The sequence below is a fragment of the Numenius arquata genome, chromosome 19 (genome assembly GCF_964106895.1).
Source record: "Numenius arquata chromosome 19, bNumArq3.hap1.1, whole genome shotgun sequence".
Taxonomy (NCBI): domain Eukaryota; kingdom Metazoa; phylum Chordata; class Aves; order Charadriiformes; family Scolopacidae; genus Numenius; species Numenius arquata.
This window is the reverse complement of record NC_133594.1, coordinates 11,499,095-11,526,300: the sequence shown is the minus strand read 5'-3', so window position 1 is coordinate 11,526,300 and position 27,206 is coordinate 11,499,095. Positions and strand designations below refer to the sequence as shown.

At 40.0% G+C, this 27,206-nt stretch overlaps 1 protein-coding gene across 5 annotated transcripts; it reads right to left on the bottom strand.

Annotated features, from left to right (window-relative positions):
• Nucleotides 1–267: 267 nt before the first annotated feature.
• Nucleotides 268–22,041, bottom strand: GAPVD1 (GTPase activating protein and VPS9 domains 1). 5 transcript variants are annotated; one of them, XM_074161405.1, is made up of 25 exons: nucleotides 21,831–22,041; nucleotides 20,597–21,440; nucleotides 19,275–19,361; nucleotides 18,153–18,287; nucleotides 17,842–18,031; nucleotides 15,881–16,041; nucleotides 15,029–15,158; nucleotides 14,043–14,168; nucleotides 13,025–13,198; nucleotides 12,580–12,720; nucleotides 11,840–11,974; nucleotides 11,144–11,263; nucleotides 10,955–11,032; nucleotides 10,459–10,832; nucleotides 9,858–9,945; nucleotides 8,717–8,797; nucleotides 7,887–8,040; nucleotides 7,285–7,437; nucleotides 6,969–7,078; nucleotides 6,195–6,354; nucleotides 5,534–5,721; nucleotides 3,813–4,026; nucleotides 3,169–3,241; nucleotides 2,097–2,294; nucleotides 268–1,388 (listed from the first exon to the last, which is right to left on the bottom strand). In XM_074161405.1, the coding sequence occupies exons 1-25, from the start codon at nucleotides 22,013–22,015 to the stop codon at nucleotides 1,248–1,250; spliced, it is 4,440 nt and encodes a 1,479-aa protein (XP_074017506.1). In that variant the 5' UTR covers nucleotides 22,016–22,041; the 3' UTR covers nucleotides 268–1,247. The 5 variants fall into 5 exon arrangements, with proteins under 5 accessions (XP_074017506.1, XP_074017507.1, XP_074017508.1 ...); XM_074161406.1 differs by having other exon boundaries at nucleotides 7,285–7,414; nucleotides 7,918–8,040; XM_074161407.1 differs by having other exon boundaries at nucleotides 7,285–7,414; nucleotides 7,918–8,040; nucleotides 15,092–15,158; nucleotides 21,831–22,015.
• Nucleotides 22,042–27,206: the final 5,165 nt, after the last annotated feature.

Below are 27,206 nucleotides of genomic sequence, written 5' to 3'. Positions count from 1 at the left end.
TGCTTATATACAGATAACAACCACCGGCCAGCCCTCAGACCATTCCACTCATGAAAAATCCATGTGGTGTTGTGCATAAAAACTTCTTTAAATTGATAATTGTCAGTTTAAGGGGAAGGTGGGGTGAGAAATCTATAAAACACCCTGAACTGATGTCATGATATGTTTCATAAAGAACAGTGTTACATTTTAAAATATTTTATATGAACAGTAAAACTTGCACTGCTGCATAGCAGACAACACGAAGAACATTTAGTAAAAACATTCACTGAAACCCCTGGCATATGTATTTAATGTCACTAATCAAAATATATATTACAGTCCAAGGTTCTGTTAAGGATCTCTGTTTGGGGTTTGTACAGTATACACAATATTTCAGAAAAAATATTACAGTAAGGTATTTTATTTCTCCTTTTTTATATTAGACTTATCTATTGTAACTTACAGTCCCTCTCCTCTATATACCCAAACCTTTATAACACCCTATAATGCCCTAGCCAAAAAGTGTTAGCTATCTAATAAGCCCTGTCTATTATAAATTCCAGTTTTAGAAATTTCAGTAATCTTAATTACATTTTAATAAATAGTTCAGTTTGCCCTTTTTAATCTTAGCCTTTCGAGGAAGTCCTTTCATTACCAAAACACAGTATGTCACAACCTGCTAGAGGTCAGAGAGGCTTTTGCTTGTTTATTCAAAGGATAATGAGTCCAAAGATAATTGCAACACATTAAATATAGTTATATAATATTTACACTGTCCTCTCAGGTTTTAAATTTAGGTGAAATATAATTGATAACTAATGTCAGCTACTACAAACTTCCTGTGTGGCTGGTGTTTTATTAATAAAAGGTGTAGTAAGCTAGAAAGTATACTAAGTGGTTGCCCTGATTCTTCTTGTTTGAGTTTTCTATTAGAAATTAAATGAAGTGAATTATTCCTGTGAGTAAGAATTCAGAAGAGGGGTGGTGCAAAGAGCATGAAGAATTTTCTGCATGTTTTGAGCTTCCAAAATACCTGAAAACTGTGGTCCCTTTTGCAGTGCCAGTAACTATAGGGGAGAAAAACGCAACCAAAAGAGAAGAGGAAAATCCGTTAAATTAATTTGATTAGTAAAGGTGTGTTTTAAAATGCATCAATTCTGTACAGTATTTTACAAGGAAAGTCTCTTCTTCAGCTTTTGCAGCTGTTGTACATTCTTATATACTCTTCCTCCACTAACAGTCTGCCCGTTTGTGTGCTGTTCGAGTTACTTGCGATCATCAATAGTTTTAATGAATTCAACGGCTGCCGTGAACTGCATCCACCAGTAAGACTCCTCTCCGGACAAGCAGTTGGCATAGAAACTACTAATGTACTGAACGGTGGACAGCAAGCAAGGCGGGTTGGCCTGAGGGGTGAAGAAGAAAGAGATACTCACAGCTTGTTTGCAAAGCTCAACAGAAAACGTTACGAGAGAGCAGAAATACCATTTTATCCGTGCCATGACCCTCTCACACCCATAACACACGACTGTGTAACCCGTCTGTAGGGTGGGGACTGTTTGTCCAGGCCACTCCCATTTCGCACACTCAGACTTGATGAATGGAGCATTTTTCCAACAAGGAAAAACAACAAACAGACCAACAGACAGAGGGGTTACCCTGGCAGAATCTATAAAAGTCATCAAGGATCTCAACACGTACAAAATCCTGTTGTTTCAGCATCTTACTCAAGACAGACCATTCTCCAAACACTCCTGTGTCAAGAAAGGGCAGCGACACAGTTCAAGTCAGCCCTCATGTAGATCTCGGTCCTGGAAGAGGACGTCACTAAGCAGGCGCAGATGACAGATGCGGGAGGACACACCTCGAACAGACCCCACTCCCCACACAACGCCTGCACCCCTGTTTCCTTGGTTCCAAATGCAAAGTTTGCTTGGATTCAAAACCCGTAACTGTGACCACATTTCTGATGTTTCTATTTGAGCCTGCTGAATTAGATCTGGGTTTGAGTTTAGCATGCTCCCAGTTACCCAAATGTATTATTTTTCTTCCTAAAATGTGCTTGTTTATTACAAAAATTAGCTGGGGTTTGTGATCTTTGCAAAAGAACTCACCTTTATGAGGACAAAGACCAGAACAGGAACAAAATCATCTGCCCCAGGTACTGAATCTTCATTTGCCAGACTAAGCAGGTTCATGATGGTCGAACACATTCGCAGGATACACTGTACCTTGTCTCGAGGGGTTTTGTAAGCGCTTATTGTGCGGATTTCAGACTGTGCAGATGGCCATGGTGCCTCTCGGAGATATACCTAGGAAAAAAAAAAACAAAACACAACGCTGCCAGTTCTTGTTTGTCCAAGCTACTGCTGTGTGCCACCGCGCATCTGAAGGACCAGAGACTTGCAGGCAGGAGCAAGACCCTGGAGAAACGGGAAGCTTGAAGTCAAGATGGTTACATTACACTCACTGTGAAGGTGGTTTCTTGCTGTGTTATAATAAAAAACTACAAGGAGCCAGCACTCTGTGTGCAACTAATATAATTACCCTGTGCTTCCTCCCGACTCCTCCAGCACACAGCTTCAAAGGCAGGCAGAGCTCTAGGTCTCTGTCTCCCACATCAGCAGCTTTATAGACACTCACCATTTTGAGTAATAGAGTTCAAATACTGAACTGAGAACTAGAAAGGCTGCAAACATCCAGCCTCTGACAGACTTAAAGCCTACCAACCTGCCCTTAGTTACCCTGTTAACGACCAGAAAGGTGAAAGCACTGGGCAAATTCACAGATCTGTAAAGGTTCTGTTAGTTCTGGCCAGTTCTGAAAGTTAACTTGACAGCTGTAAACCACAGCCATGGCATACAAATCACATTAGATTCAAATCTTGACTTTTGAAGCAAATTATCAGGAAGTTACTGCATCTTAGTGCAGTGTAGTATTAGCTCTTAAATCTTACTATCCGGACAGAGGTGTCAAAATCAGAAAAAAATGTATTTGGAAGGATCAGTCAGTGGAAAATAACAAAACACGGGTACAGCATGTTTTTCCTGCAAGATATTTCAGCTGTCACAGACAGAAAAGCAATGCTTCCAAGTGCAAAACAAAACCACCCTCTCCCCATCCCAAACAAAATCAAACCCAAGCACCCCGACATGTACAGAAGTGAAGAAAAGGAGCAGTTGTTACCTCAGGTATCTGAAGTGCTTTGTGGTTTGCAGTCACCACTTTAGATAACCTCTGTATGTGCTCGTGAAGGACCCTGAAAACAAACACAGAAAAACAAGAGTGAGAAGGAAGCAGCAGCCAGCAGTGCCCTGGCGGTCATCACGAGCTTCAAGTTTGATACTACAAGAGAGATCTTCAGGAAAGCATGTAGTCATGACAGACCCTCAGCTAACGGACACTAGCCGATAAAGAGACGCAGAGGATTTTGCCATACAGTTGAGTACAACGACACAGCCAGAAGGGCACTCAAACTGTATGTTCTAAAACACAAAAACCCAAAACACCAAATGCACGGGAAATGGAAGTAGTGAGTCCTGAAGCAGACTTTGACCATTCTCTCGACATACATACTTGCAGAGCTGGGAGTCTGTGTCCCAAGTCATTACATTTTCAGTTTTATTCTGTTCTAGCAGTTTGATGCAAACACAAGCTTCTGCACATGATGCTAAAGCATTTCCTTGTTCTTTTATAAAAATTCTGAAAGAAAAACCTGAGTTTGTATGGCATGGCTGACTCGAGTCAAGTCTGTCACATGAAGACTGCGCAGCTTCCATCTGCACCAACTGCCAAAGAGAAACCAGGTACTTCAAATTACATTAACTTACTGGTCACGTAAAATATCTCCATCCTGATTAGGGTAGAATGCAAGTTTGAAAATACGATTCATCACACTGCGCTCTATAGCTAATTGTGCATCCTGAAGCTGTTCTTCGCTGGCATTCTGCCATATGGCATCCTGAGCCATAGCCCCGTATAAGAACTGAAGAAAATCCTCAACTTGGGCTGTTTTATCATCTGCTGCTGTGAGTTTCTGGAAATCTGATAAAAAGTAAAAAGAGAGAGAACATTTGGTTAAGTAAAACATTTTGTTAAGTAAAAAACAACAAGGGGGGTTGGACTAGATGATCTCCCGAGGTCCCTTCCAACCCCATATCATTCTGTGATTCTGTGATTATTTCTGATAGTTTTTTCTGGAAAGAAGAGCCCAGAACATACTTCAGACTCTTTGCCAGGCAGCACTGAGGCTCTGTTTTGCCCACGCCCCAGTAAGGGAAATACAAGCAGGAACACTTGAAATAAATGGAGGAATTAAAGCAAAAGCATAAAGAACACATTTAGCAAAGCATATGGTCAAAATACTCTACTTAATACTGTGTTAATCACTTCCTGTGCAGTACCAGTTCTTATGCCTTCTTTCCAGCCACCCCCAGAGATAACCCCTGGCACAATCCCTGGAACACTGGTAGGAACCAGCACACACAAAGTTATCAGATGCTGAAAAGCAGGGGGATGGAGGAAAATATCAAGAAAACCCCTGTGTATCATTTTCTACTCCTACCTTTATTGAGTATGCATAGTTGTAACATTCACATTTATCTACAAAACACAGAATGAGCGATGCAGCCAAGTTACTGCAGCATGACCAATCACTGGCCATTCCTCAGCTCCATATTTATAACACTCTGCAGCAGAAGACAACTGCCACTCACATCTGCCAGCAGCCCAAACACCACGGTTGCCAAGCTCTCTTTTAGATCATCCAGAAATAGCTGGCTCCTTTCTGTCCAGTGAAAGGGCTTTAACTCTTTCCTGGATCACTGAATCTTATTACCAGAATTTTAATCCCAGTAGATGTAAGTTCTCATGTTAATTCCAGCCTATTCAGGCACATTTCACATGCAGCACTATGTGCTCCAGGAGCAAGAACTGAGTCCAAACTTGTTATGTACTTCTTTAAGTCTTAAAGTCTTCTTCTTTAGAAGTCTACTTCTTTAAGTCTTTAAGTTATGTACTTCTTTATGTGCACAGAGAACACAGAAATAGTTAAGTGATTCTGTTTTGAGAGAGTTGTCTTCCTGGTGCTGATATTCCTTATACTAAAGCATTTTTGAATCTTTGATTCATTTGATTCATGCTATTACTATTCCCCATATCTTCCAAGGCACAACCACAGATTCTGTGCTCAGGACTGAATGTTGTAACTTAATTTATCATTTATCAGTAGACGTAAAATAATTAGTAGTATTCATGCTTCTTCCATGGGGCAGATAATAAGATTTAGCATAATGTTTTAGGCCAAGTGAGATGAAATCACCTTCATTCTCTTAGCCTATGAAAAATGCAGCCCGTTACCATGGCCTAGCTGCCACTACATACTGTTAAGCCCCAGCATTCTGTCTGTCTGAGCTATTCACCAGCTGAAATGAAAACCATTTTAGGAATCAGCTCCTCAGATCAGAAGTTATACTTTAGAACGTTAACCTGAGCCAGCATGTAAATATGGAGTAAATGAATATAAACATTGCACAGCCTGCATGAATCTTACCTTGAATAAACTCCCTTATTTTCTTTTCTTTGCTCTCTAGCAGTAGCCTCACACATACTGTAGTGAAGTATCTGTTGGCCACTTCTTTATCTCGCAGAACTCTTTGTAGCAGCCTTTCCAAGTGCGCTTGTGTTGTTTGCAGGCCTTGGCGACAGCGAGTTAAATAAGCAATATATGGAGCTCTTTTCCTAAAATAAAGTGATCTACATCAGATTCATAATAAATATAGAGGGTAATAGCTTTATAAAGGGTTAAGTTGTAGTGCAAGAGGAATCTTCAACCTGTTGTTTTTAAAACAAAGATAACACCAGAATTAGGAAGTTTCACCTTACACAGACTTCTCTGACTGAATTCACTGCCCTCGCAGCCTCCAGCATGCAAGACCAAAGCAAATTCCAAACAGCATCTCTTGTGTGTGAGAGCTGAACATGAGCCACAAATTGATTAACCTGAGTTTATTACTATCTGGACTGACTTAAGGTCCAAGATTTTTAAGCCATTCGCAGATAAGTGAGACAACTTCATCATTTTGTGGTAAAGCAGAGATGTAATAACCTGATCTGGTAAAGTGCAGTTTAAACCAAAGGGATCTCCCCCGTCTGCTAGTGAATAAATATATGCATTTGGAAACCCATTAATAATAAGACACAGAACAAACTACCTATAGTCCTCCGCAATAGATGCCAGCAGCTTTCGACAGGTTCTGTTATCAAAGCGGCTCACACATCGCATTGTCTCTTGCAGCTGGGCCATCAAGTTCTTGTCTTGGAGGTTAATAGCTTCAGCGAGCTGAACTTTCAAGAAGCACACAATTTCATTATCTAATAAAGAACAAAGAAAATTATTAAGGAAAAGAAATGGAGGCACGATGAAAATAAAACTGTTTCTGAATGTGGGAAACACGTAACAGTTTAAAACAAAACTTCCATACATTAGGCAACAAATGTCTTTTTGAATTTTCCAGATATCAAGGAGTAAGTTTTCATATCACTATCTTATTTAGTATTTAGAACCATTCTGCAACTTGAAGAGGACACGTGACAAATTCACTTGTCTGCAAATAAACCTAGGGTGGATGGAGGGATGCAAACACAAGACATATACACTAAGTCAATGTAAAAGACCCAGTAAATCATTCAAGTTTCTCCATTAGTTCTGTAGCACAATTCCCAACAGTATGTGTATTTTGGGAGTCTATTCTACAGCTTCAGGCTCTGCCTGCACTTTATCTGAGATACTTCATTACAAAAACATTGGACCAGATTTATTTGTGGAGTGGGAAAGAAAACGTTCCAGGGGGCAAAAGGCGGCCTATGCCTTCTACATCTATGCCAGACACAAGTTCCCACAAACGGTGCAGTACAAGTGCCGTTACATGGGGGAGAAGAAGCGACACCTACAATACAAAACATCTGTCTGTATAAAGAACATTTACCTTCAGGGTCTGTGTGATCTGGGAGACCATTCCTTGTTGAATGTGTCAACATCGGGAAGGCCACAGAATCTGCTGAACAAAGAGCCAATCTCAATTTCTTCTTTGCATCCCTTAAGGAAGAAAAATATTTTCTTAACAAAGCTGCTGCAAGGTCTGCTGTTCAATAAGCAGTCTTTACTTTTTTTTTTTTTTAAATACCGCCCAAAATTTATTTAACATAATTTTAATACACCAGTGTTGTCAAGACTTCAGAATATCGGCTCTTCAGCTTTTAATTCTACTTTGTGGGTAATATTAAACCTGCAAATGCATTTACCTATAAGAGAAAGCAGAACTTTGTGGCTGTGCTACTTGACTTGCGGAGTCTGGGAGATCATCTGCAGACATGTTTTGTAAAGCCTCGTCGCGTGGAGAGTCATGCATACTCTCACCATCCCCAATAGCCTCTACAGAAAGGAAAAAAAACATTACACTTTAAGAGAGGAGTCAGAAGAAGAAACCAGACTAATATTCTCTATTTTTCTTCTTGTTATTCTGAGGTCAGGGGGTAAAAGAGACAGCAAATAAAACAACTTGTTCTGAATAAGTGAAAAAAATATATTAAAAATATACCATCTACAAATCACTAAGAAGAAATTGCATCAGTTTTGGAAGGCAATGTACTTTTTCAGTATCCATTAAAAAAAAAAACAAAACAAAAAGCTGGTAAGAGATGTGCCTATTAACAACCAACTACCTCAATGGCAATAGGAAAGAGACGTCTTTGGGAATACTGATTTAATTCCCAGTCTCTGAGGGAGCATCTCCCAAATTATTTGACAAAACGTTCCTGATTTAGAGCTCACATTGTTCAGCTGCCAGTACTAACATTTGTCTAGAATAATGAAGTGTTTTTATCTTTAAGGAGGAGAAAATACGTTGGTGATGATTATAAAAGCCAGGTTCTTACCTGCACCATCATAGTTTACTATGGCTCCTTCACTGGGGCTGGTTCGTTTAATCGCATTCCTGTATTTGTCCAGAATGTCCTCTGCAGCCTGGGCCTGAGCACTGAGCCTTGGGCTGGGATCATCTGAAAGGACCGTTAACAACAACAGGAGTTAACCTTGGGTTGTGCCAGCTGAAAGCAAATATAAAAATTCAGATCTACACATTTGGACTCTGTTTGCAGACACATCAAACAAATAGCTGGTTGTGTTCCATGTAGCCACAATTCAAATATGTTTATAAAGTCTGAAGCAAAAGTAGAAAAAAACCCCAACAAACAAGAACAATGAAAGTGAACAAATAAACAAATAAAGCCAGATCCCTAGCATATTTCTACTGTATACACAAATGGTTCTTGTATATTTGAAGACTTCTAGAAATGATTAGGCAAACAGAAAACTAAACACCCAGGTTCTAATTGTGTTTAATTTAACATTTAAGTAATTTTTACAGGCACGTGTCTGCAGCTATCCCTACAGCTCACCTATGGTAAGGCCATGGGCTTTTAGAATGAGAGGAAAAAAAAAGAAAAAGTGAAGACTTCAGCAGAGAATCCAGTACAACACACTGACAGAAGCATGACAACTTAAAAACAGGCTTCAAGGCAAGAAGTCTTTATCCAGTTTCTTATTCAGAAAGCCAGTTGTGAACATTAACTACAACAGCACATCCCTTTCTGTCAAGAGATACCTGGTGGGCACACTGGAGCTCTAGAGGGCATGTCATGAGAGAAAATTGCTATGATGATATTATTCACATACCTTGAAGTGTTGCATATCTGTCAGGCACCATGTCATCTTTGTCTTTTTCTTGTTTTTCTTTCTTTCTAAATGGAATAGGAGCTGAAAGACAAGGTACCTTATCAAAGACTACTCTGAGATAATGGCCAGACTGAAGAAACTTTAAGAAAGTGGCTAATGCAGAAGTCTGTCATCAAATAAACTGCAATAACAGCATAAGCCCATCTGTAGGGTGGAGCAGAACTGTACTGTCATCGTACGCAGTAAGCTCTACCTTTAACAGACCATGAGCCTTCCAGGTACAACGTGTCCCAGGCAATTACTAGCAAAGGGAGCCAGGTAGCTTCCCTTTTTTATTTACATATTTATTTATACTTTAGTTTAGCCAGTAGTCCTAACTCAAATATTGGTCATAATGACATGAATCTTTTCTGGTGATCTTTTCTCCCACTAGTAAGTTCAGGAAGAAGATGCAAAAAGAGCACATTGTGAAATAGAAAAGCAAAGTGGTATTAAAATACTATAATGTCATCTGAAGTCACACAGAGGAATACGTTGGTTCTTTTCTAACTGAAAGTCTGTTTTTTAAAAAGGCAAGAATATCTAATATTACACACATTGCTCCATCCCCAGTTGTCATTATTCACAGTGCAAAAGCCAAATATTATCTTGAACAAGCTTTAATTTGTACATAGCCAGTCTAATTTCTACTCATGTTGTGTTACAAGAGATATGCTAAATTATCAATATCCTTCAACCACCATCCATAGAGAATTAATACTAGTTCTCAGCGAAGCTGCAGTGAAGTTAATACCACACAACTACAGAACGACTGGCCTCACATAAGGATTCCAAGGCTACCGAATGATTCAGGTACAACAATGTCTAACAAATTCCTTTCAGCTTACACACCTCTTTACAGGTGCTGCATACTTCGTATTTCAATAACTCTCTCTTTACTGAAACACTTGCAATTTTATAAATAAGTATGCTTTATTTCTCAGTGTTAATAGGACTGCTATTACTCTGTAACAAATCTGCATCAGTCTGGTTGGCTTTTCAAAGTGAAACTGTAAAAACTTTCCGTAAAGGAGACTAAAGATGTAATAAAGGCAGCGTGCACTCTTCCTGAAGTACCACCACCAGGCGGACACGATCCTACCTTTGGGCATAGCAGACACAAAACGTTTCCTCCACCAGGGCTTGTTTCTGTCAGACTTCTCATCATCACTGTCTTTTCGCTCTTCAATCTGTAGAAGGGCAGAGTCTACATTTGAGCATTTACCTCATCAAGTGTAAAGACAAAATTTCTCAACATCAAGTTATGCTACAGTGACTGTAAAAACCAAACTACAACAGAGCACAGAAAGCCAAAGCAGATTGAGGTAGAAATATCCCTCCTGAAGAGGGCAGCCTATAAATGCAAAACCAAGACATGAAGAAACTTAGATTTCACTTGTTTCTATTTTAAGGAAAATGACTTTTCAGGATGCTGCAGCATTTTACATTTCAACACTATGACAAATCTATTCCTGAAGTCTCCCCAAATCAAGTAAATCTCATCCAGTAAACTTCAGAGAACCCAGATTCATTTAAGTCACTCTGAACATCTGCAGCTTTAGCTTGTAAAACATTATTGACCAACATTTAAAAGGTAACAAAGGTGTTGTAATTCCTTGGCAAAACTCATTTAATACCAGCTTTCTGGCATTAGATGCATAATTAATGTGGGCATGCTAGAAAAAAAACAATAGAAGCCTTACCTCTCCCCTAGAGGAGTCTTTACTGGGAGATGAAGAGGATGACTGAGATGCAGCCACCAGAACGGCTGCTCCAGTACCGGTGCTCGGCATCGGCAGCTCCCTCTCCTCGTTACCAGGACGCCTGTTCCACCCAGGGTCACTCATCGGTCTCCGGACTGATGACACTATATCTGAACTCCTGCTGCGCACTAACCTCTCCGGGTAAGAATGCCTCTGCTTGAATGCTTCTAAATCAGTTGGAATTAAAGCATGAGACCCAAAGTTTGGTAATCGGGCCTCATTACCTCCCATCGCTCCTTCCAAGATCGGTGGATCCGGTGGTGGGTGAGAGGGTCTTGCATAGTGAACTTTGGGCCTTACCACAGCTGATACACCTGCGGTCAGAAGCATAAGAGAAGCCACACGTTTCTTTTAAGATTCTTCCAAATTAGCTGGTACTAACAAAGAACCTTTGAAAACGACTATTTTTTAAAAAAGCTTATTCTTAACAACTCACCCTCACTTGATGACAGAGGGTCAAACAATGCAAGCAAAGAATCTGTCTGAGAAGGAGGAGATGTCAACTGACTGGCTCCTGAAATACAGAAAAAAAAAGTTAGCACTGTACCAAGAACCACCTACAACATGAGGGACATTGAAAAAACAGCCCTCAGTAACAATGGTTCATCTACAGTAAGTAACTTACCATGGGCTGTTTCATCCATGTCAGGACTTGTGACCGAATCTTTTCCCCCGAAGTCAGAGCTACATTCAGACCTGAGATCCTCAATCTTATTAGGAATATCTTCAGATGTTGCACTAATACCTTACACATAACAAAAGAAGCATCTGTAATAGTCTTTCAGGGAAAAAGGAAGCAAAATCCTGAAGCTGTTAAAATGTTCGGTGAACACTGCAATAATCAAGTCTTAACTCACAGCAGCACCAAGAGACATTATGAATTTCTATACTCCTAAAATACCACTTTATTTCTGCTCTACATCTTCAACTGTTTTAACATAGCCATGAATGCACTTTGCCAATGGGCATTAGAAAGACATTTCACTCTGTTAATGACTTTGTAGAACTGAGGTAGATATATGCTAATTTACTTAAACAAAAAAGTTGTGATAATAAGACTAAATGCAAGGAAGTTTGGAGTTTCTTCCAAATCAACACTCCACGGCTAACCTCTGCTCTTGTAGCACAGAGTATTTGATGCTCTGCTGCCTTTTTTATTTTTTCTGCAAGATAAACAAAGAAGTACTGCTTTGAAAATTCCAGAATGAGTGCAAAAAGTTATTTTATGAGTGAAATGATGTATAACTAAAGCAAGTGCAGTGAAGCGGATGCTGATCATGTTCTAAGCGAGCAGCACGTTTTCAGAGACAAAGACACACACCTGATACGACGCTGAGGCCTGGTGTACTGGGGCGAGAACTGACCTCCCTTACATCCGTGTCGTCAGACGTGCTACCCAGCCCCGAGCAGCTCTCCAGTTCTTGCAGTCTCTCCTCCTGTTTTAAGTCTGGGGCCTCTATAAAAGAGGGACAATGGACAGCAGAGAGAAAAAGCATCAGTACTCAATGCCATGCTCCCTGAATATTCACATCCAGAGGGAAGGGGGTATGTGTTGATCTAGTACATTAAGTTCTAAGGTAACTCAGCCACTTCAGCAAGAGTTTTCTCCCCATGCAGAAGGCAGGGCTCAGCACAGGGAGTAGTGCTCTGTCTGCACAGGCATTCTAAAAACAGTAAAAACTTCTTAAGTACTGTATTTCTTAGAGACAATAGTATACAGTCAAATCTTCACTAACCAAAGTAAGCCATGATCCTACATAGCCGCAGTTAACATCACAGGGAAGGAGAGCAAACAGAAGTTTGATTTGTAATCCCTTTTCTCCCTTCTTGGCCCTTAAGAATTTCTTAAGTAACAGTAAGTCTCTCACAATGCTTTCCATCTCTTCTCTGCCTAGGAACAGTTTGTCCTTTTAATACTCGAAGTATTTGCAAACACTAACTTAACCCTAGGACAATAGTTTCTGAAAGAAAGAGAGGAAGAGGGTGTTGTTTTGCATGATGTACCTCTGGATGAGTCTTGATTCATGCTAAAGAAATGAGCAAAAACTGCATGATTCTGACCTGAATCACTTGGTAATACTTCCACGCTCCATGCCTCGCTTGTGGTTTCTGATATGGTTGAACCTGTGCAGGGATCAAGCAACACGGATCCTGACCCTGGCAAACACAGCAAGCTGCCCAGCATGTTCTCTGCAGCCGCACCTGCAAAAGGAAAGCCGAAGCATATAGCTACATATAGGCTTCCTGAGGACAGCTCTAGTAAGAGAAAAATAAGAACACATTTTAAGTGTCCTCAATAAAGTAATCATGAAAAATAATGTTGAAAAGATAGGAATGATCAACCAAATATAATACAGGTCACGCCCACAAAATCCTCCTACAGAAAAGTTCTGGTTTAATCAATGAAAACACATGTATTTAGAAAGAGAGGAGAAGGGCTCTGCAGCCTCACTATTCGAGAGCAAGCACAAAGCATTTTACCATACCAGATGTACCACAAAGTTACCTGCTATTTCTTGCAAACGATCTTCATCAATATTTGGATCGAAGTCACTTCCCAAGACATCTGTACTCCAAGTTTCACTCACAGTTTCTGATATATCTCTGTCATCAGTCAACCCCATCATATCACGGATTTCAAATTTACGGAGCTTGTCATCAAGATTATCCTGAGTTGTGGCTATGTAGAAAGAAAAATTTATCAATTTTTTGAAAGGCTTCTCCAGTTACTTCTGATTGAAAACCTGCAAGAGTACATTACAGGAAAAAAAAAAAACAAACAAAACAACCCTCTAATTCTGTCAGGCAAGACAGTGTTTTACAGTACGACCTGTAAAGCACTTTTCAAGAGATGCTGCCTGAAAGCAGTTTTTAATCACATTTGAAACCTAACAAGAAAAATCTTCAGCTACACGTGGTGACCTACCTACTAAATTGACAGACAAAATGAATACAACTTAGTGCACTATCAAGAAACTGATACAGTTCCTGCAAGAAGAACTTATCACAGAAATGCTAAGGCCTCCAGGGGTCGTTCAAGTCCAAACCTCCTGCTCAAACCTCAATTACAGCAGGTTGTTCATGGTCATGTCACTCCTGTTTTGAATATCTCCAAGGCTGGAGACACCACAACCCCTTTGGGCAAACCGTTCCAGCGTTTGACAAATATATATATATGAACAGGAAGCTACCCAGATGCTTTAAGACTACTCCAATCTGGATCACCCTGTTCCCTGAAGGGAAAAGCTTGGTATCAAGCAAAACTTTACAGCCAGTTTCCTATAAAGAACTTAAGCCTCAAAATTCCATGCGATTTCCTTTTCCTAACAACAGGCTACAAGAAATATTTCTCAGAAAAAAACCAAACAAGAAAACAAAACCATAAATAAATGCAAGAGTGGCTGCACAAGGAAAACTTTAACTTATTTGTTCCTGAACTAGCCGATTTTCCAACCTTTTTCCACAGAACTTTGCCTTTACCATCTAGAGCACCTCCGGCACTTGTATTAGAGGATTTCACCTGCCTTGTTCATGCTCCAAGAGCTGCAGAGCTTCAACACCGTTGCTGCCGGAAGGGCCTGCCCCAAGCTCCGACACAGACTCCCCTTCTAAATCCAAAGATGACACAGAGTTGGAGCGATTTGAGGGACCTGGGAGAACAGATTTCACTGTAAATCTCATTTGAATAGCAGTTCCTAAGTATACAGCATTACCAATCCAGGACACAATCAACTAGGAAGATGAAAAGAAATGAAGCAGCAGTTCAAATATAAAATAATGAATTGATGAACTAAATGTATATTTGCTCTACTCTTGTTCCCTATTCTAGGGATACTTAACCCACACTGTGATTTGTACTTCTGACACTTATAGTATCGTGCTAATTATAATAATCTACAATTACATTAAAAGAAATGGCTAGAATCTTACCACTACCACACTTAACTGTAACTAAGAAGTCAATAAACTCTTTGTCATTAATTTGTTTACTTGTCCATGACTTTTTTTTTTTTTCCTCATTTTGAGGAGGGAGAGAGCAAAAACTAAACTATGGAACTTATACAAAATAACGCATGCTGAGTGATCTGTACAGACCTCTTCAATACCACAAATAAAGCTGTGCTTCACTGTGTCTGAGGTTCCTATAAAGGAGTTGTCCAGAGTCCAGAAACTATTCTGAGATATGTAATAGCTTATTAAAAGATGATGAAAAATAAGTCTATCTTAATAATTAGTACTGCACTTAAGTTTCAAAAAAAACCCCAAAAACAAAAACCCTGTTTTCTCATTCTAAATACAATTTTTTTTTTATTCCTAATTTTCAGACTCAGTTATGCCTTTGCGGGTTGAAATTTAGCTCCAGACCTCTTTTCTTTGAATGGCTCTCAGGGTAAAATAGCAGAGTCTTCAAAATGGCAAAGATGACATGCTGTATGTAACAGATGTTCCATTTATAGTTAAGAAAAAAAAAAAAGGGACAAACTTCTTCAAGACTTAAGTAGCCCTTCACCTTCAGATATTCCTTCCAGATTATCACTGCAGAGGGAAAAGCGCAAGGTTTTATCAGGTTTACCATGGAGTTTGTTTTCATCAACAGGGACATCTCCTTGTCCGCCATCTGCAAGCTGCATATTTAAGACCTGGAGAGTCAAGGCAAGAAACAAGACTTCCTTAATATAATCTATTTTTCAGATAATTAAACAGTAAACAAAACATTGCACACATTTTTTGCATTTTTTTTTTCCCTGGATGTTAACGGCACAGTCAAATTTCTAACATTCCATTTGAAAAAAGACAGCTATCTCTAAAGTCAGAGCCTGGAGAGAACGTAAGGTAACACAGATGTGAACATAAGGCAAGTCCTGATAATAACGGAGCACCAGCTCCCTCATCCCCCAGCAGACTAATATAATATGGAAACGGATCGTTACGAGGCTGCAAAAGGAGATAATCAAACCATCAGGCAAGGCAGCAAAGATGAAAGCAGCAGCTACAGATGCAAAGGACAGAGCACGCAGAGAGACACTGAATCAGTTTCTTCAGGCTCAGAAACAACAGCCCAAGTTTGCTCTTAAGCGTGTTAAGGTGACATCTCTTCATAAATCTGCCAGGATCATTTTTCCTGTGTTAATATACCGTTTTCCACACCTTGCAAATGTACTAAGTAAGGGGAAAAAAAAAAATCTAACAAAGGGAAATTTGAAAGGTACAACCCCCACATTCAGTAAAACAAAGTAAGGGTTTTAGTTCCCATTCTGGATTTATTACCTGAACTTAACAGTCACAGTTTCGTTATTCTGCTACTAGAGAACACAGAGGCTGCACTTTTCACAATATCCGAGACGTGACAGTTTTTACCTACCTCATTTTCTGACATCATTCCTGGAGTAATCTGTGGACCTGTCCCCAGAGAAATCACCAGCACTTCTTCCGGCTGAACTTCAGGGATGGTCTCCTGGGAGGATCCTTCATGATCTCCGTGCTGATCCATGAGAATATTTGATCTGCTCCTGCTACGAGTTGCTAAGAGTATTTTGAAATATCAACATTAGAAAGCTTTTCCTTGTTTAAGGAGGAAAAAAAGACAATACCATGGAAATACAGAATGGCAATGTTTTAAATTAATCATAAGCATACTAAATAAACTTACAAAATGAAAAGTCATATTAGACTTTGAGAGATGGGACTAATGTTTAAATTTGAGTACTGAACTGTGAAAAACCAAACTTTCAACATAGAAGTTTGGAGAAAAAAGGTCTACTATGTCCTGTTTGCCTACACAAATTCAGTGTATTCCAATCACAGAAAGACCCTTAATAAATTAATTGAGAAAATTAAGAAGTTTGTTACCAACAAAAAAACCTGTCTAGGTTCCTGTGCTTTATAACTCTGTTCAATTGTTTTATTTAGAAGTTTTTTGTCCTAAAAAGCAGGGAAATCTTATTCTGACAGATGCCTCAAACCCAGACACAGAATTCAACATCAGGTGGTTTACTTTGATTATGTCATGACTCCTCATTAGTCTTTTCAAGTAGCTTCATATTCTCACGTTTGGCACCGTGAAAGGAAAAACGCCCACATGGAATTAAGATTTCTAAGTATGGCACATGACACCAGTTACTTCTTTATTTGATCCAGGCAAAACAAGGCAAGGGTGCGGAAGTCACAGCCAAATTTTGATTATCACATGAAAGCACACAAGGCGTTTTTAAAAACTACATGTACATACAGAATGAGTTTCATATAGAAATCAATGAAGAAATCTGAAAAAGCAATGGATTGCCAAAGTAAACCAAAGGCATGCTTACGTCAGGTGTTATAAGTTTGACAGAGAAGAATGGAAAGAGGGCGTTACCCACCAAAAGGGGTTACTAGAGTTATATGAGCTGAAAGATTGGTAGCAGAAGTGTCCCAGGCAGTAATGGCTGCCAATTGCTGTCCTGGATTTCGGAAGCATTAAAATGAAACAAAAGAAATAAAAACTTTGAGCAAAAGCTATTTTATACCATAAAATAAATGCTGTTGTGCCACTACGTTACAGGCATAAGACCAGAACGCTTCAGAAGCAGAGTTAAAACAACATGAGAAAGGTTTGGTTTGGGGTTGGTTTTGTGGGGGTTTTGCCACGGATCAGGCTCTACATATTTTCATCCTGTCACACAGTAACACTACATCTCTCAAACAAACAAATATATCCCATGTGTTCATATTCATGTAAACATACACTGAAGAAGAGTACCACACTTCCTATTTTAAGGCAAAATATTATTGAAATGGAAAAGTTCAAAAAGAGGTCAAAACCCCAAACACAAAATTGCATTACAACAGACTAACAATTGGAATTAGATCAGGCAAATAATGGAGAAAGAAGAAAGTTTCTCTTTTCAGCACATACTCTAGTAGTTCTGTTCTTGCTTTTTCATCCTCCTCCACATTTGCTCTCCTCTGAGACACAAAAATTTTAAACTTATTCTTTCCCACTAATTAAATGCCATCACTTCCATCTTACCCCTTTCTTAAGCAATCTTGCCTCTGCTTCCCATCTTCAAGTTTTCCCTATATTATCACTGCGCCAGTGTGACTACCAACCACTCCAGCATTGTTCTCCAGTTCAATCCAGCGTGATGAAGCTCACCACACTTGCACCAGAAATTAAGGAAATTACACGGCTTTCTATGCAAAAGAAAATTCTTCACCATCTACACAGAAAAAGTAGGAACTGAAGGTGTAGTCGAAGAGCAACCCCAAGAGACGACTGAGAAAATGGCATAGAAAATGGATCAAGGCATCAGAAATCAGCAAGAAGTCGTTTACTCTCCTTACCTATTGGTAACCGATTTTTTTTATTAGCTGGAGTAGTTGCAGGAGAGAGCTGTGGGGTGTTATAGGGAGTCATTTCAAGGCTGCTGCTTTTCCCTGGTTTGTTCTGGGGTAAGTTTGCCAGCAAGTTTTCCAAAGCCATCCGATCTTCCTTGAGCTGATCGCTTGACATTACATTCCGCATGAAGCCAACCTAAGAGTTTAGAATTTGTGTTGGTATGAATTGCGGTGTAAATTATCAGCCTTGTTTATCCTATCTATAAACACATGGGGACAAGTGTATACTCCTTCTTGTTAAGAAGGTAAGTGATTACCAGAGCAGTGAGCTGGCTGTACGTCATGTAAACCACTGTTCTACTCAGCCCCTCCAGAAGGTTAACAGAAGACATCGGAGGAGTTTCAACCGCACGCCCATCGATAACTACATCCAGGAAAGCAGCCACACAGCTCTGCAAAGAGAAGAAATAGTTTCTCAATAAGAGACCATTTACTAGAGGTCAGAAAGAACATAAGTTACGGCAAGAGTTAAGTAGTTACTTAACAATATCAGTTTTGCTTCCTACTTTTAAAACCTTAGGATAAAATACCACATATCATTAAAATCGCTGAAGAGTGAGCAAGGGAAGCATGCAGTTAGTTTTAGCATTTCCTTCATTCCTTTTCTGCATTCAAAAGTGTTACTTACTTAAGTGTCTTCTTACAGTTTTTTAAAAAATTAAACTGCTTTATGGCAATTAAACTGCCCCTTCCTGAAGAATCTGCTGAGCGCAGACTAAAAGTGAAACAAGGAAGCAACACACAGTATCACTTTCTAATCCCAGAGAATGTTACTTGTATAGTAACTGTGTAACTCTGTCTGATGACTCTCTAACAATTATAACCAGCAAAAACATGGAAGTTACACAAGCAAATCAACAGTTTTTTCAACATATGACAATACATCAAAGATCATTAGTTTCACTCTTCCTCTGATGAAACTAACTTCAGTATTGCTGTGGATGATTCATACGAACAAAGGAAAAGCCGAACAAAAACTCAAAACTACACAGAAAAGGAACAGAAGTTCCCTGCACTAACAAATTACTCGGTTTCAAATCAGACTTCATACAAAAGTTGTCTTCAGATCAGTGTTTTCTTTCGGTTCAGGAGAAAAATCACAGACAGCAATTCAGCATTTCAGTTTAAAAGGTAACTTGCTTTTATTTCTTTTCTGCATTTTCTTTTAAGTATTATGTCAGAGCAGAAGCAAGAATGCCTGACCCTTATTCTAGTACTCAAGATTTTGTTCCCAGCTTTGTGCAGGATTTAATCTGCTTTTCAGTACATGTAACTTGGAGGATAAACGTTTAGTAAGTCCTTTGCAATGTCTGAAAAAAAAAAGACTGCAGAAGGATGAAGTACACACGAGCTTAGCTTTTTTTAGCCTGGATTCTTACTTTGTCAAATTTAGCAAGGTTGTTCTTCATACGCGGATCTCCCTCTTCAGAACCTGTCATTGCCAATTGCTGCAAAAGTCTCCCAACCTGAAACGAGAAATATGAAGAATAAGCACTTCAAAACAACATCACGATGGACCCAATTATAAAAAACTAGTTAAGACAACTCCTCCATTCTAATTTTTTTCTCATTTAATACTCCGAGAAATACTTCTGAGTGAGCGGACAGAGTCCTGTGCTTGCTTTCAGGCCAGAAAAAATGCAAGAAGCTTTAGAGAAAAGCAGTTATTGCATTTAACAAGAAAATCTGCACACACAGTATGCTATGAGCATCCATACTTCCCCCATCCCAGGAACAAAGCATGTTTTGTTTTTACAATACGTCAGAATTGAGAGTTGAATCTAGGGCATCTTAAACCTACAGGTTTTAAATGGCTGTATATATCTTACTAAGAATATGTTGGAGGAAAATAAAAAAGGCAAGAGGGTTAACTCCTGTTTCAGAGCACATATTCCTTATTAATCTCCAACTGCACAACAACTCCCAATTTTAAAGAGTCGCCAACTGCAAGCTCTGCTACAAAACACAGGCAGCAGCACAGGAGAGGATTCCAATGTATTTCAGAAAAACACTGGTTGGGCCCTGTCAGTGACAGCCCAGGTAAAACTCACCACAACAGTTCCACTGCGAGAGTCCCTCACTTGCCAGTTTAGAGACAATGTTAAAAAGCAGGTTTTGTTACTTGCATGGGGAATATCCTCACTCAGAGGAGCGTTGCTTAATACCTTCAGGCTACACCTCTACATAATGTCATTACATTGCCCAGGTATTTGCACCGAGACAAAAATCTGTCATGAGGGCTGGGGACTACTCTAAGGTCTAATGACACAGCAGGTAGTTAGTTACCCACCACAAACACTGGCCAATACTGCCATACAGGCTTTTTTTCAGCAAAATATTCCATTATTTTGTACAATACCTTTTTTAGATTTACATTTTACATTTACACAAATTCCAGAATTCATCTTACAGTCACTTTTGCACTTTAGCTTCCACCCCTTATAACAGCTTTTCTAAAGTACATTTGCAACTCTTCTAAAAGATAAAGGAATACACTATCAATTAAGTCAATATTTTAAGCAAACAGATAAACTTCAGAGCATGCCTTTTCAGTAACAATTAACACAAATATTTTGCTAGTATTTGTCTTACAGGTAGGAGGGACAGTACCTTTACCTTTACTGCAGTTACATTGGTTCTAGTGGAAAAAAGAAGGCCAAGAACTTTTTTTTTTTAAAGACTACTTTAAAGAGAATCATACCTGCATCAGATTAAATCTTGCCACTTCATTTATAGGAGCATCAGAGATTATCCCATACTGTTCTGGGTTAACGATGGCAGGACAGATGAAACAGGCCAGCAGAAGATCTGTGCACATTGCTCTGACCTCCCCAACCTCCAGCCTGTCTACACACGAGAGCGTTTTGTACATTTGTGACACGATCCATCTCAAGCTGTGAGGAAAACAGTATGTGTTTTGTTTGAGATAGCCAATGAATTTGTTCACCAGGGTCACCAGCTTGGCCTCATTGGAGTCCACCATCTCTTGGACTCTTTGCTTGAACTTTTCTGTGCCTTTCTCTCCAAATAACTTCTCCTGTTGTACTGGAGAGAATCTCTCGATTAACTTGTTGGGATCGGTTTCCAGGTGGTCTTCATCTTCAACCAGAAGCTGCATGATTGGCTCGTGTAAAGTTGCAGTAAGAAAGAGTTTTGCAGAAAAGAGTCCTTCAGAGAAAAGTTTGAATAAGATGCTGAATGCGCAGGTGCCTCGTCTCAGCAACCGCCGAGGGTTGTCGCTTTCCTTGAGTTCAAATTCTATCAGGTAACGGAGGACCTGGAGGAGGTAGCTCTCATCCTCCTGCATGATGCAATTGCCATAGATGGAGGTAAAGACTGTGTGAATGACACTCTGAGTGTTGTCCTGGTTGAGCTTCTCTCCGGCAACCAGGCAGGACGCAATAAGCCTGGGGTTCTCTCTCAATCTGTTCAGGAATTCTCCATAAGCAGTCTCCTGAAATCCCAGCTGCTTATAACCATCCACAAACTGCGTGTCCTCCAAGACTTTAGCATGCTGGCAACATTCAGCAGGAGAAGCTTCAGCACTTTAAAGGAAAACATTTAAACAGTTTAAGTAACTCTTAAGCAAACAAACTTCGTAAAAGATGCCACTGGTCAATCTATGAACAAGACTATCACTGAGGGAAAAAGTCTTTCCATACAGTTAACACAAATGATTTGCAAATTCAGGAATAAGGAGAGTTTGTTCCCATAGACAAACATATATTAAAAAAAGGTACCTTAAACAGTCACCAAGTCAGTTTCAGATGAGTCAGATTCCCTAGCTGAGATCTGCTTTAAAAACTTACTATTTTTATGATTAGTACAGCAAAGGACTTCAGAGACTAAGTGTGAAAAATCAGACGGATTTGCTGCAATTCACAGAAGTTTAGGAGCTTGTTCCCCCCAGGACCACCCTCACCCCTCCAAGTCACCTTGTTATGATCAGTCTGTCCAAGTTAATCCTTTGCTGCTTGGAAATCCATGCTGTGCGGTACAGCTTCTCAGCCGTCTTCAACACATCTGCATTCAGCCTTTGAATAAGTTGCTTTTCCGAGTTTACATACAGCCGTTCCTGCTTGAGGTGATGAGCCAGCGTGTGGATGTCCAGCTTCACCATCTTGGGCAGCCAGCGGGTGACACAGAACTCACTGGAAGAGAGGGAGAAAATGAAATGGGTGAATTCCAGCCAGTCAGGGAACAAGTTCTGTCAGCCCCGGCGAGGTGATAAGCAGATCATAAACTTACACTTTGCAGTAAATACTGCTGTGCCCCTTCCATGTTAGCACGTTAATATGTTCTCTCAAATCCACAGCCCACCACTTAATGACTCTTTCTTAATGCAAGGTTTCCTAATTGCCAGTTTCATTAACCCCTTGTTATGTCAGCACATCAGGGACCCTTGCATAGTAGCAAATGGTATTTTCAACTCACACTCATGAACTGACGGAGTAATACAGTACAGCACTGCAAAACTCCGGCACCACACCTCCCTCCAGGGTGTAAGAAACTGGCCATTACCTGGAGAGATGTGGCTCTTACTGCAGTTTAGGTGACACAAGTTCAGGTGGAGGAAGAGAAGTCTCCTTTCGACTCACCGTCTGGTGAATAGGCAAAAAGATTTCTGCACTTAACTGCTTTGTCCTAACTCATGCCCACGTAATGCAGCACTATCCAAGTGCTTGGTGTGTTGTCTCTGGCCCATTAAACAAATGCCCTCTCTCCGCTATGCATGAGAAGCACCAAGCTCCCAATATTGGTCTTTTCTGAGAAAAAAATTTAAACAGTAATTATATTACTAATATTTTTTAAAAAATAAAATCAAGGAGTATCAATACCCAGATAAGGCATTAGCTGGAAACAAGGCTGGAGACTGCTCAACAGTAGAATTAATTCAGAAAAAAATTCCTCAAATATTTAAATTCAGAAGGCTATTTCTTTGGGCCACAATCCAAAAATGTTGCTTTAAAGAGAGAAAAACTGAAACAACTGTAGGCTTTCATAGCACATCAGGGACAAAAAAAATCTACACAAACTACTGTTATGTCTCAATGTAACATTAGCTCTAACTTCCTAATTAGAAAACACAGTAGTTACCAGCTAGGCAGTTAGATAAACACGTATAGTTCCATACCATTCAAAACAAGTTCAAAGAGCTAAACCATGTAAAAATTAACTCTGTGGAAGAAAAAAAATCCATCAATTGCATTAACGCTGGCAAGGGAAGGGGTAGAATCATACAGATCAGATTATGTTTCCATGGAATTAATGATTAACTGCTCTATGTCTTCTTCCCCACCAAAACTAACAGCCACACTAGCTAATTTGGGAAGAAAATGGGTTTGATCCAGATATCATCGGGAACAGCTTTCTGCCAGCCATACTGGTAATGGATATATGTCAGGACTGTGAAGGGATGTGATGATGAACCCTGCAAAGCCATGCCACGCTTAAACAAAAAACTCACTTCCCACAACTCTAGAGGAGCTTCCCTTCCCAAGAGCATTTAGTCCACGCTTGAGAAACTACAAATAATGTACTGTGCACTGGCCTAATGCTCTCCCCTTTTACTGTTTTAAAGATCTGTGGTTCAGTGCTCAGCATAGCAGGAGATGGTCCTCTCTGAAGAATACAGATTAGCTCCCTAATTAGGCACAGGTTTTACATTTGTTGGGCTGGCTTTTTTTCAGTGTGTGGAGAAAGCCTGATAACCAGGTGCGCTGACAACCATCACTGCTCCTTGCGTGTGTAATTAAGTTCTTCCATCTACAGTTTTAACCTTACAACCAGAACTGTAGCAGAGACAAAAAGAGATGCTGTCACAAGCCTTTATGCATAAGAAATTGCAATCCTATTACAGCTGATGGTTTATGAGTAATTCCTAGGAAATATAGACAGAAAAAAAACTCAAAAAACCCCAAAAGCCCAAACAAAAAACCCACCAACCCTAATCAGTGGTTACAGCTCACGCATCCAAAGATAAGATTAAGCAAGGAACTTGAAGGATGCAATCATTGAGATGTTTTTAAGTAGGACAGTCTCAGAGAAATGATTAGAAAAAAAGAAACAGTGATGTTACTGCCAAAGTTCTTTGAGAAACAAATAACAACTTCTTGCAACAAATTTATTTTTAGTCGCAGAATTTTAGGGCTCGCAAAAAAAGATAGCATTAAACTTGATACCGCCTGGAAACACAGTAATAACTAGTTATTAGGCTATGAGCTATGGATATCAGCCAGGAAAATGAAGTTGCGTCCATAAAAACATACATACAGGAGATGCACAGAACCACATTCTGTCTTTCCAGATGCTTTCCGCTGTAAGACTGGACTTCCCATCACCTGCACTTCTAAATATACTGATCCCATGACTACTTGATAATATCCTATCAATTGGCCACTACCCGTGTCTCTATCTTATCTGCCTCTACAGTAGAACACCAGAAATAACAGAAGCAAGAGGAGAAGTGATTTGGAACTGAACCGCAGCAGGTTAATAAGTACCACTGCTTTGTCAAGAACTATGAGAATCCACAGGATTTTCCTGTGGCTCCGCAGGAAGTCAACTGCACGACAGCAGTTTTTACCCTATGGACAAGAAAAAGGGATCAGCAGCTTCCCTGTCTTTATAATCCTCCATAAAAATTAAACTAATCTGACTGCTAATGACTGCTACTGAAATACACCTCTGTGAAGAGGAATGCCTCATTCGCTCCCATTTACCAGTTTTTAAAACCAAATTATTCTGAAGCCAAACAAGCATAGCAAACGACAGTGCAAACAACTTTGTCTTCACCTTAAGTTTCCAGCAGAGATTTGGGAACACTAGAGATGCAAAGCAGGTAGTTTAACACACACCGTACTTCAACAGGCACTAAACAAAACCTGCAGCATAGTAAAGAAAACCCAAAACACCTAGTTGAGCAAGATGTACACGCTATTACTCTACTCAAATACTGATACCGTTAACACAGCCTGTCTGCAAAGAAGAAACCATCGTGCCACTAGCACACCTACACGACACACACCGCTCCCCTCCAAAAACCTCTTCCCTTTATGATCAGCAGGAAGAGACAACAGTTGCGTTCTCTGACCTTCCCAGGCCGCACAGCATTCACTCCATGCCAGCACTCGGGACAAGAGCCGTAGAAGCAATTAGCCACAGTTACGTGGTTCGTAACGCAGCATAGAAGGCAGCATTAGAGCAGAGCGAGCAGCACCTTCAGCTGGTACTAATTCCAGAAGGTTGTTTGTCAGATTACCTTATCAGGTTTTCATAAACAAAAAGTTGCCCATAATTACCCAATTACCTGGTTTATGACTACCATGTACCATACTTGAAATAAGAGATGTCTGTACATAGTTGTATAAAGGAGACAGTTTAGGAAATGTAGATACCCAACAGTCTGCTGTGGCTGAAGAAACAACAGCTATTAAATAGCTCCTGCTATGTGCAAACTATTTTTGCATCCTGATAATTTCATTTTGATATGAAAACATTTCAATTTTTTTCAGTTATTTCAAGACTGCTCAGTACCCTACCAAAAGCTGTGACACGGTAAGAGGAGCTCAGCACAACTCAAACAATTTCACTTCGTGATGCTCCACCACATCAACAACAAAGACTGTGTGACCTGACAGCATCTACGATGCTTTGCCCTGCTATCAGCATGACACAAGTTTGTGCAGAACCCAAGACAATCTAGGCCTTTGATGAACACAGGACAGAGACTGCTTCCTACGCTTAGAAGTTCTGGAAAACACTGCATTTAATCTAATAATCTAATAAATTTAATTGGTTACTGAACTCCAACTTACAAAGTATGTGGTTCCGTACTGCAGCACACAGGAACAAGCAACATCTCTCCTGAATATTTCTGCAATTCAGTTGACAGAAAAGAGACACAGCAAAGTAGTAAATACTGCTAGAACACCAGATTCTTCTTCCTCTTCCAGCGTTTCCTCTCAGGGTTATTTGCTCCTCCTGAGTCTCGCTACGCAAGACTCAACTTCCAAAGCAAGTTTGGGCAGATCAAACATAGGCAGGGCAGGGCAAGGCAAAACTGAAATCACTCCATCTTACTGAAAAATAATTCCTAGGCCAGCTTGAATAGCTTCCATGCTAATCCACCCCAGATGAAGTACCTCTTTCTTCATTAATATTTACAGTAATAACTAATAAGCCTTACTTCTTTATACAAGTTAACAGCCCATCTCCCAAAGTTGAGCTAAAAAATAATCCATTTTTCAGTGGGATGGTTCACCATGACTTAGGAGTTACCTGCTGAACTCTCCTGTTACAACATCCACCATCTCAAAACGTGTACAACATGCAAAATGCACTTCAATTTGCTACAGTTCAACTATCTAATCAATATTAATATGAAGCTCATACCTCAAATTTGTTTCTGTCTGTGGCTGCTCTGCAGCTAGCATTGAACACACCGTCTATCCAGCAAGATTTCTGTGCCAGCAGCACCTCGCTTCTCATGTCCCTTAACAGAACTTACCAGTAATGTGCAGGTATTATGGTATTACTGTGTTGCGTAAAACCAACAAAGCATATAACCATGCTAAAATCTACTCCAGTTGCTCGTGATGCTAGAAAGAGGAGTTCCCCTTATGTAAGGAGTTGACTAACAAACTTTTAGTCAGAAGTGCAGAACTCCAAGCCACTCAAACCGACAAAAACAACCTGTTCCCAGCCCCTTCTCTCGAGACTAGCTCCCTTTCTCGTTGTGAAACATCCCCTCTGCGGTCCACCATGAAGTATAACTGCTATTACAGACAGAGTATATCCTCCAGGACCTGAAAAATCTCACACCAAAACCCTCATGTGCAGCACCTTAAATATTTTGGACCCCCCCACAGCAGCAGCAGTTTAGAAGCCCGTTTCCTAAAACCACCATCCTGCTGCTTTTACAGAAGCGCAGTATTTCAGATTTCACGTACTGTCCGTGCCATTCCCCCCTCCATCATCTTCAAATTGCAGCTTCTACTTGCGAGGCAAGTGCATCGTCCACAAAAATAGCATTCTACCTATCAGTAAGTGTAGTGTCACATGCTCGGTTTGAGAGCTTAATCGCAACGGCTCTCTTCCTTCAGAGCACACTATCATGACTTTGCAAGAAAAAAGACAGATACTCGCTTGATCAAGCTCTTCAGCATTGAGGGTCTATTGGTAACAAAAAAGGGAAGTCACCACTCTCGTCAAGTTACGAGTTTTAAACCTGCAGAACACGAAAGCCATAAAGGAGCGACGGCAGCGACATTCACGCCGAGAGCGACTCGTTGCCCAATCCCACGGCGCCC

Bases quoted from the DNA above. Each gene is read 5' to 3' on its own strand.
- GAPVD1 (XM_074161405.1), bottom strand. From the start codon at position 22,015: ATGGTGAAGCTGGACATCCACACGCTGGCTCATCACCTCAAGCAGGAA. The intron at 18,288-19,274 runs GTAAGAATCCAG...TTCTCTTTGCAG, and splicing joins ACCTTGCTAAATTTGACAAA to AGCTGTGTGGCTGCTTTCCT. The intron at 7,079-7,284 runs GTAAATGCATTT...TTCTTCCTTAAG, and splicing joins AGTTCTGCTTTCTCTTATAG to GGATGCAAAGAAGAAATTGA.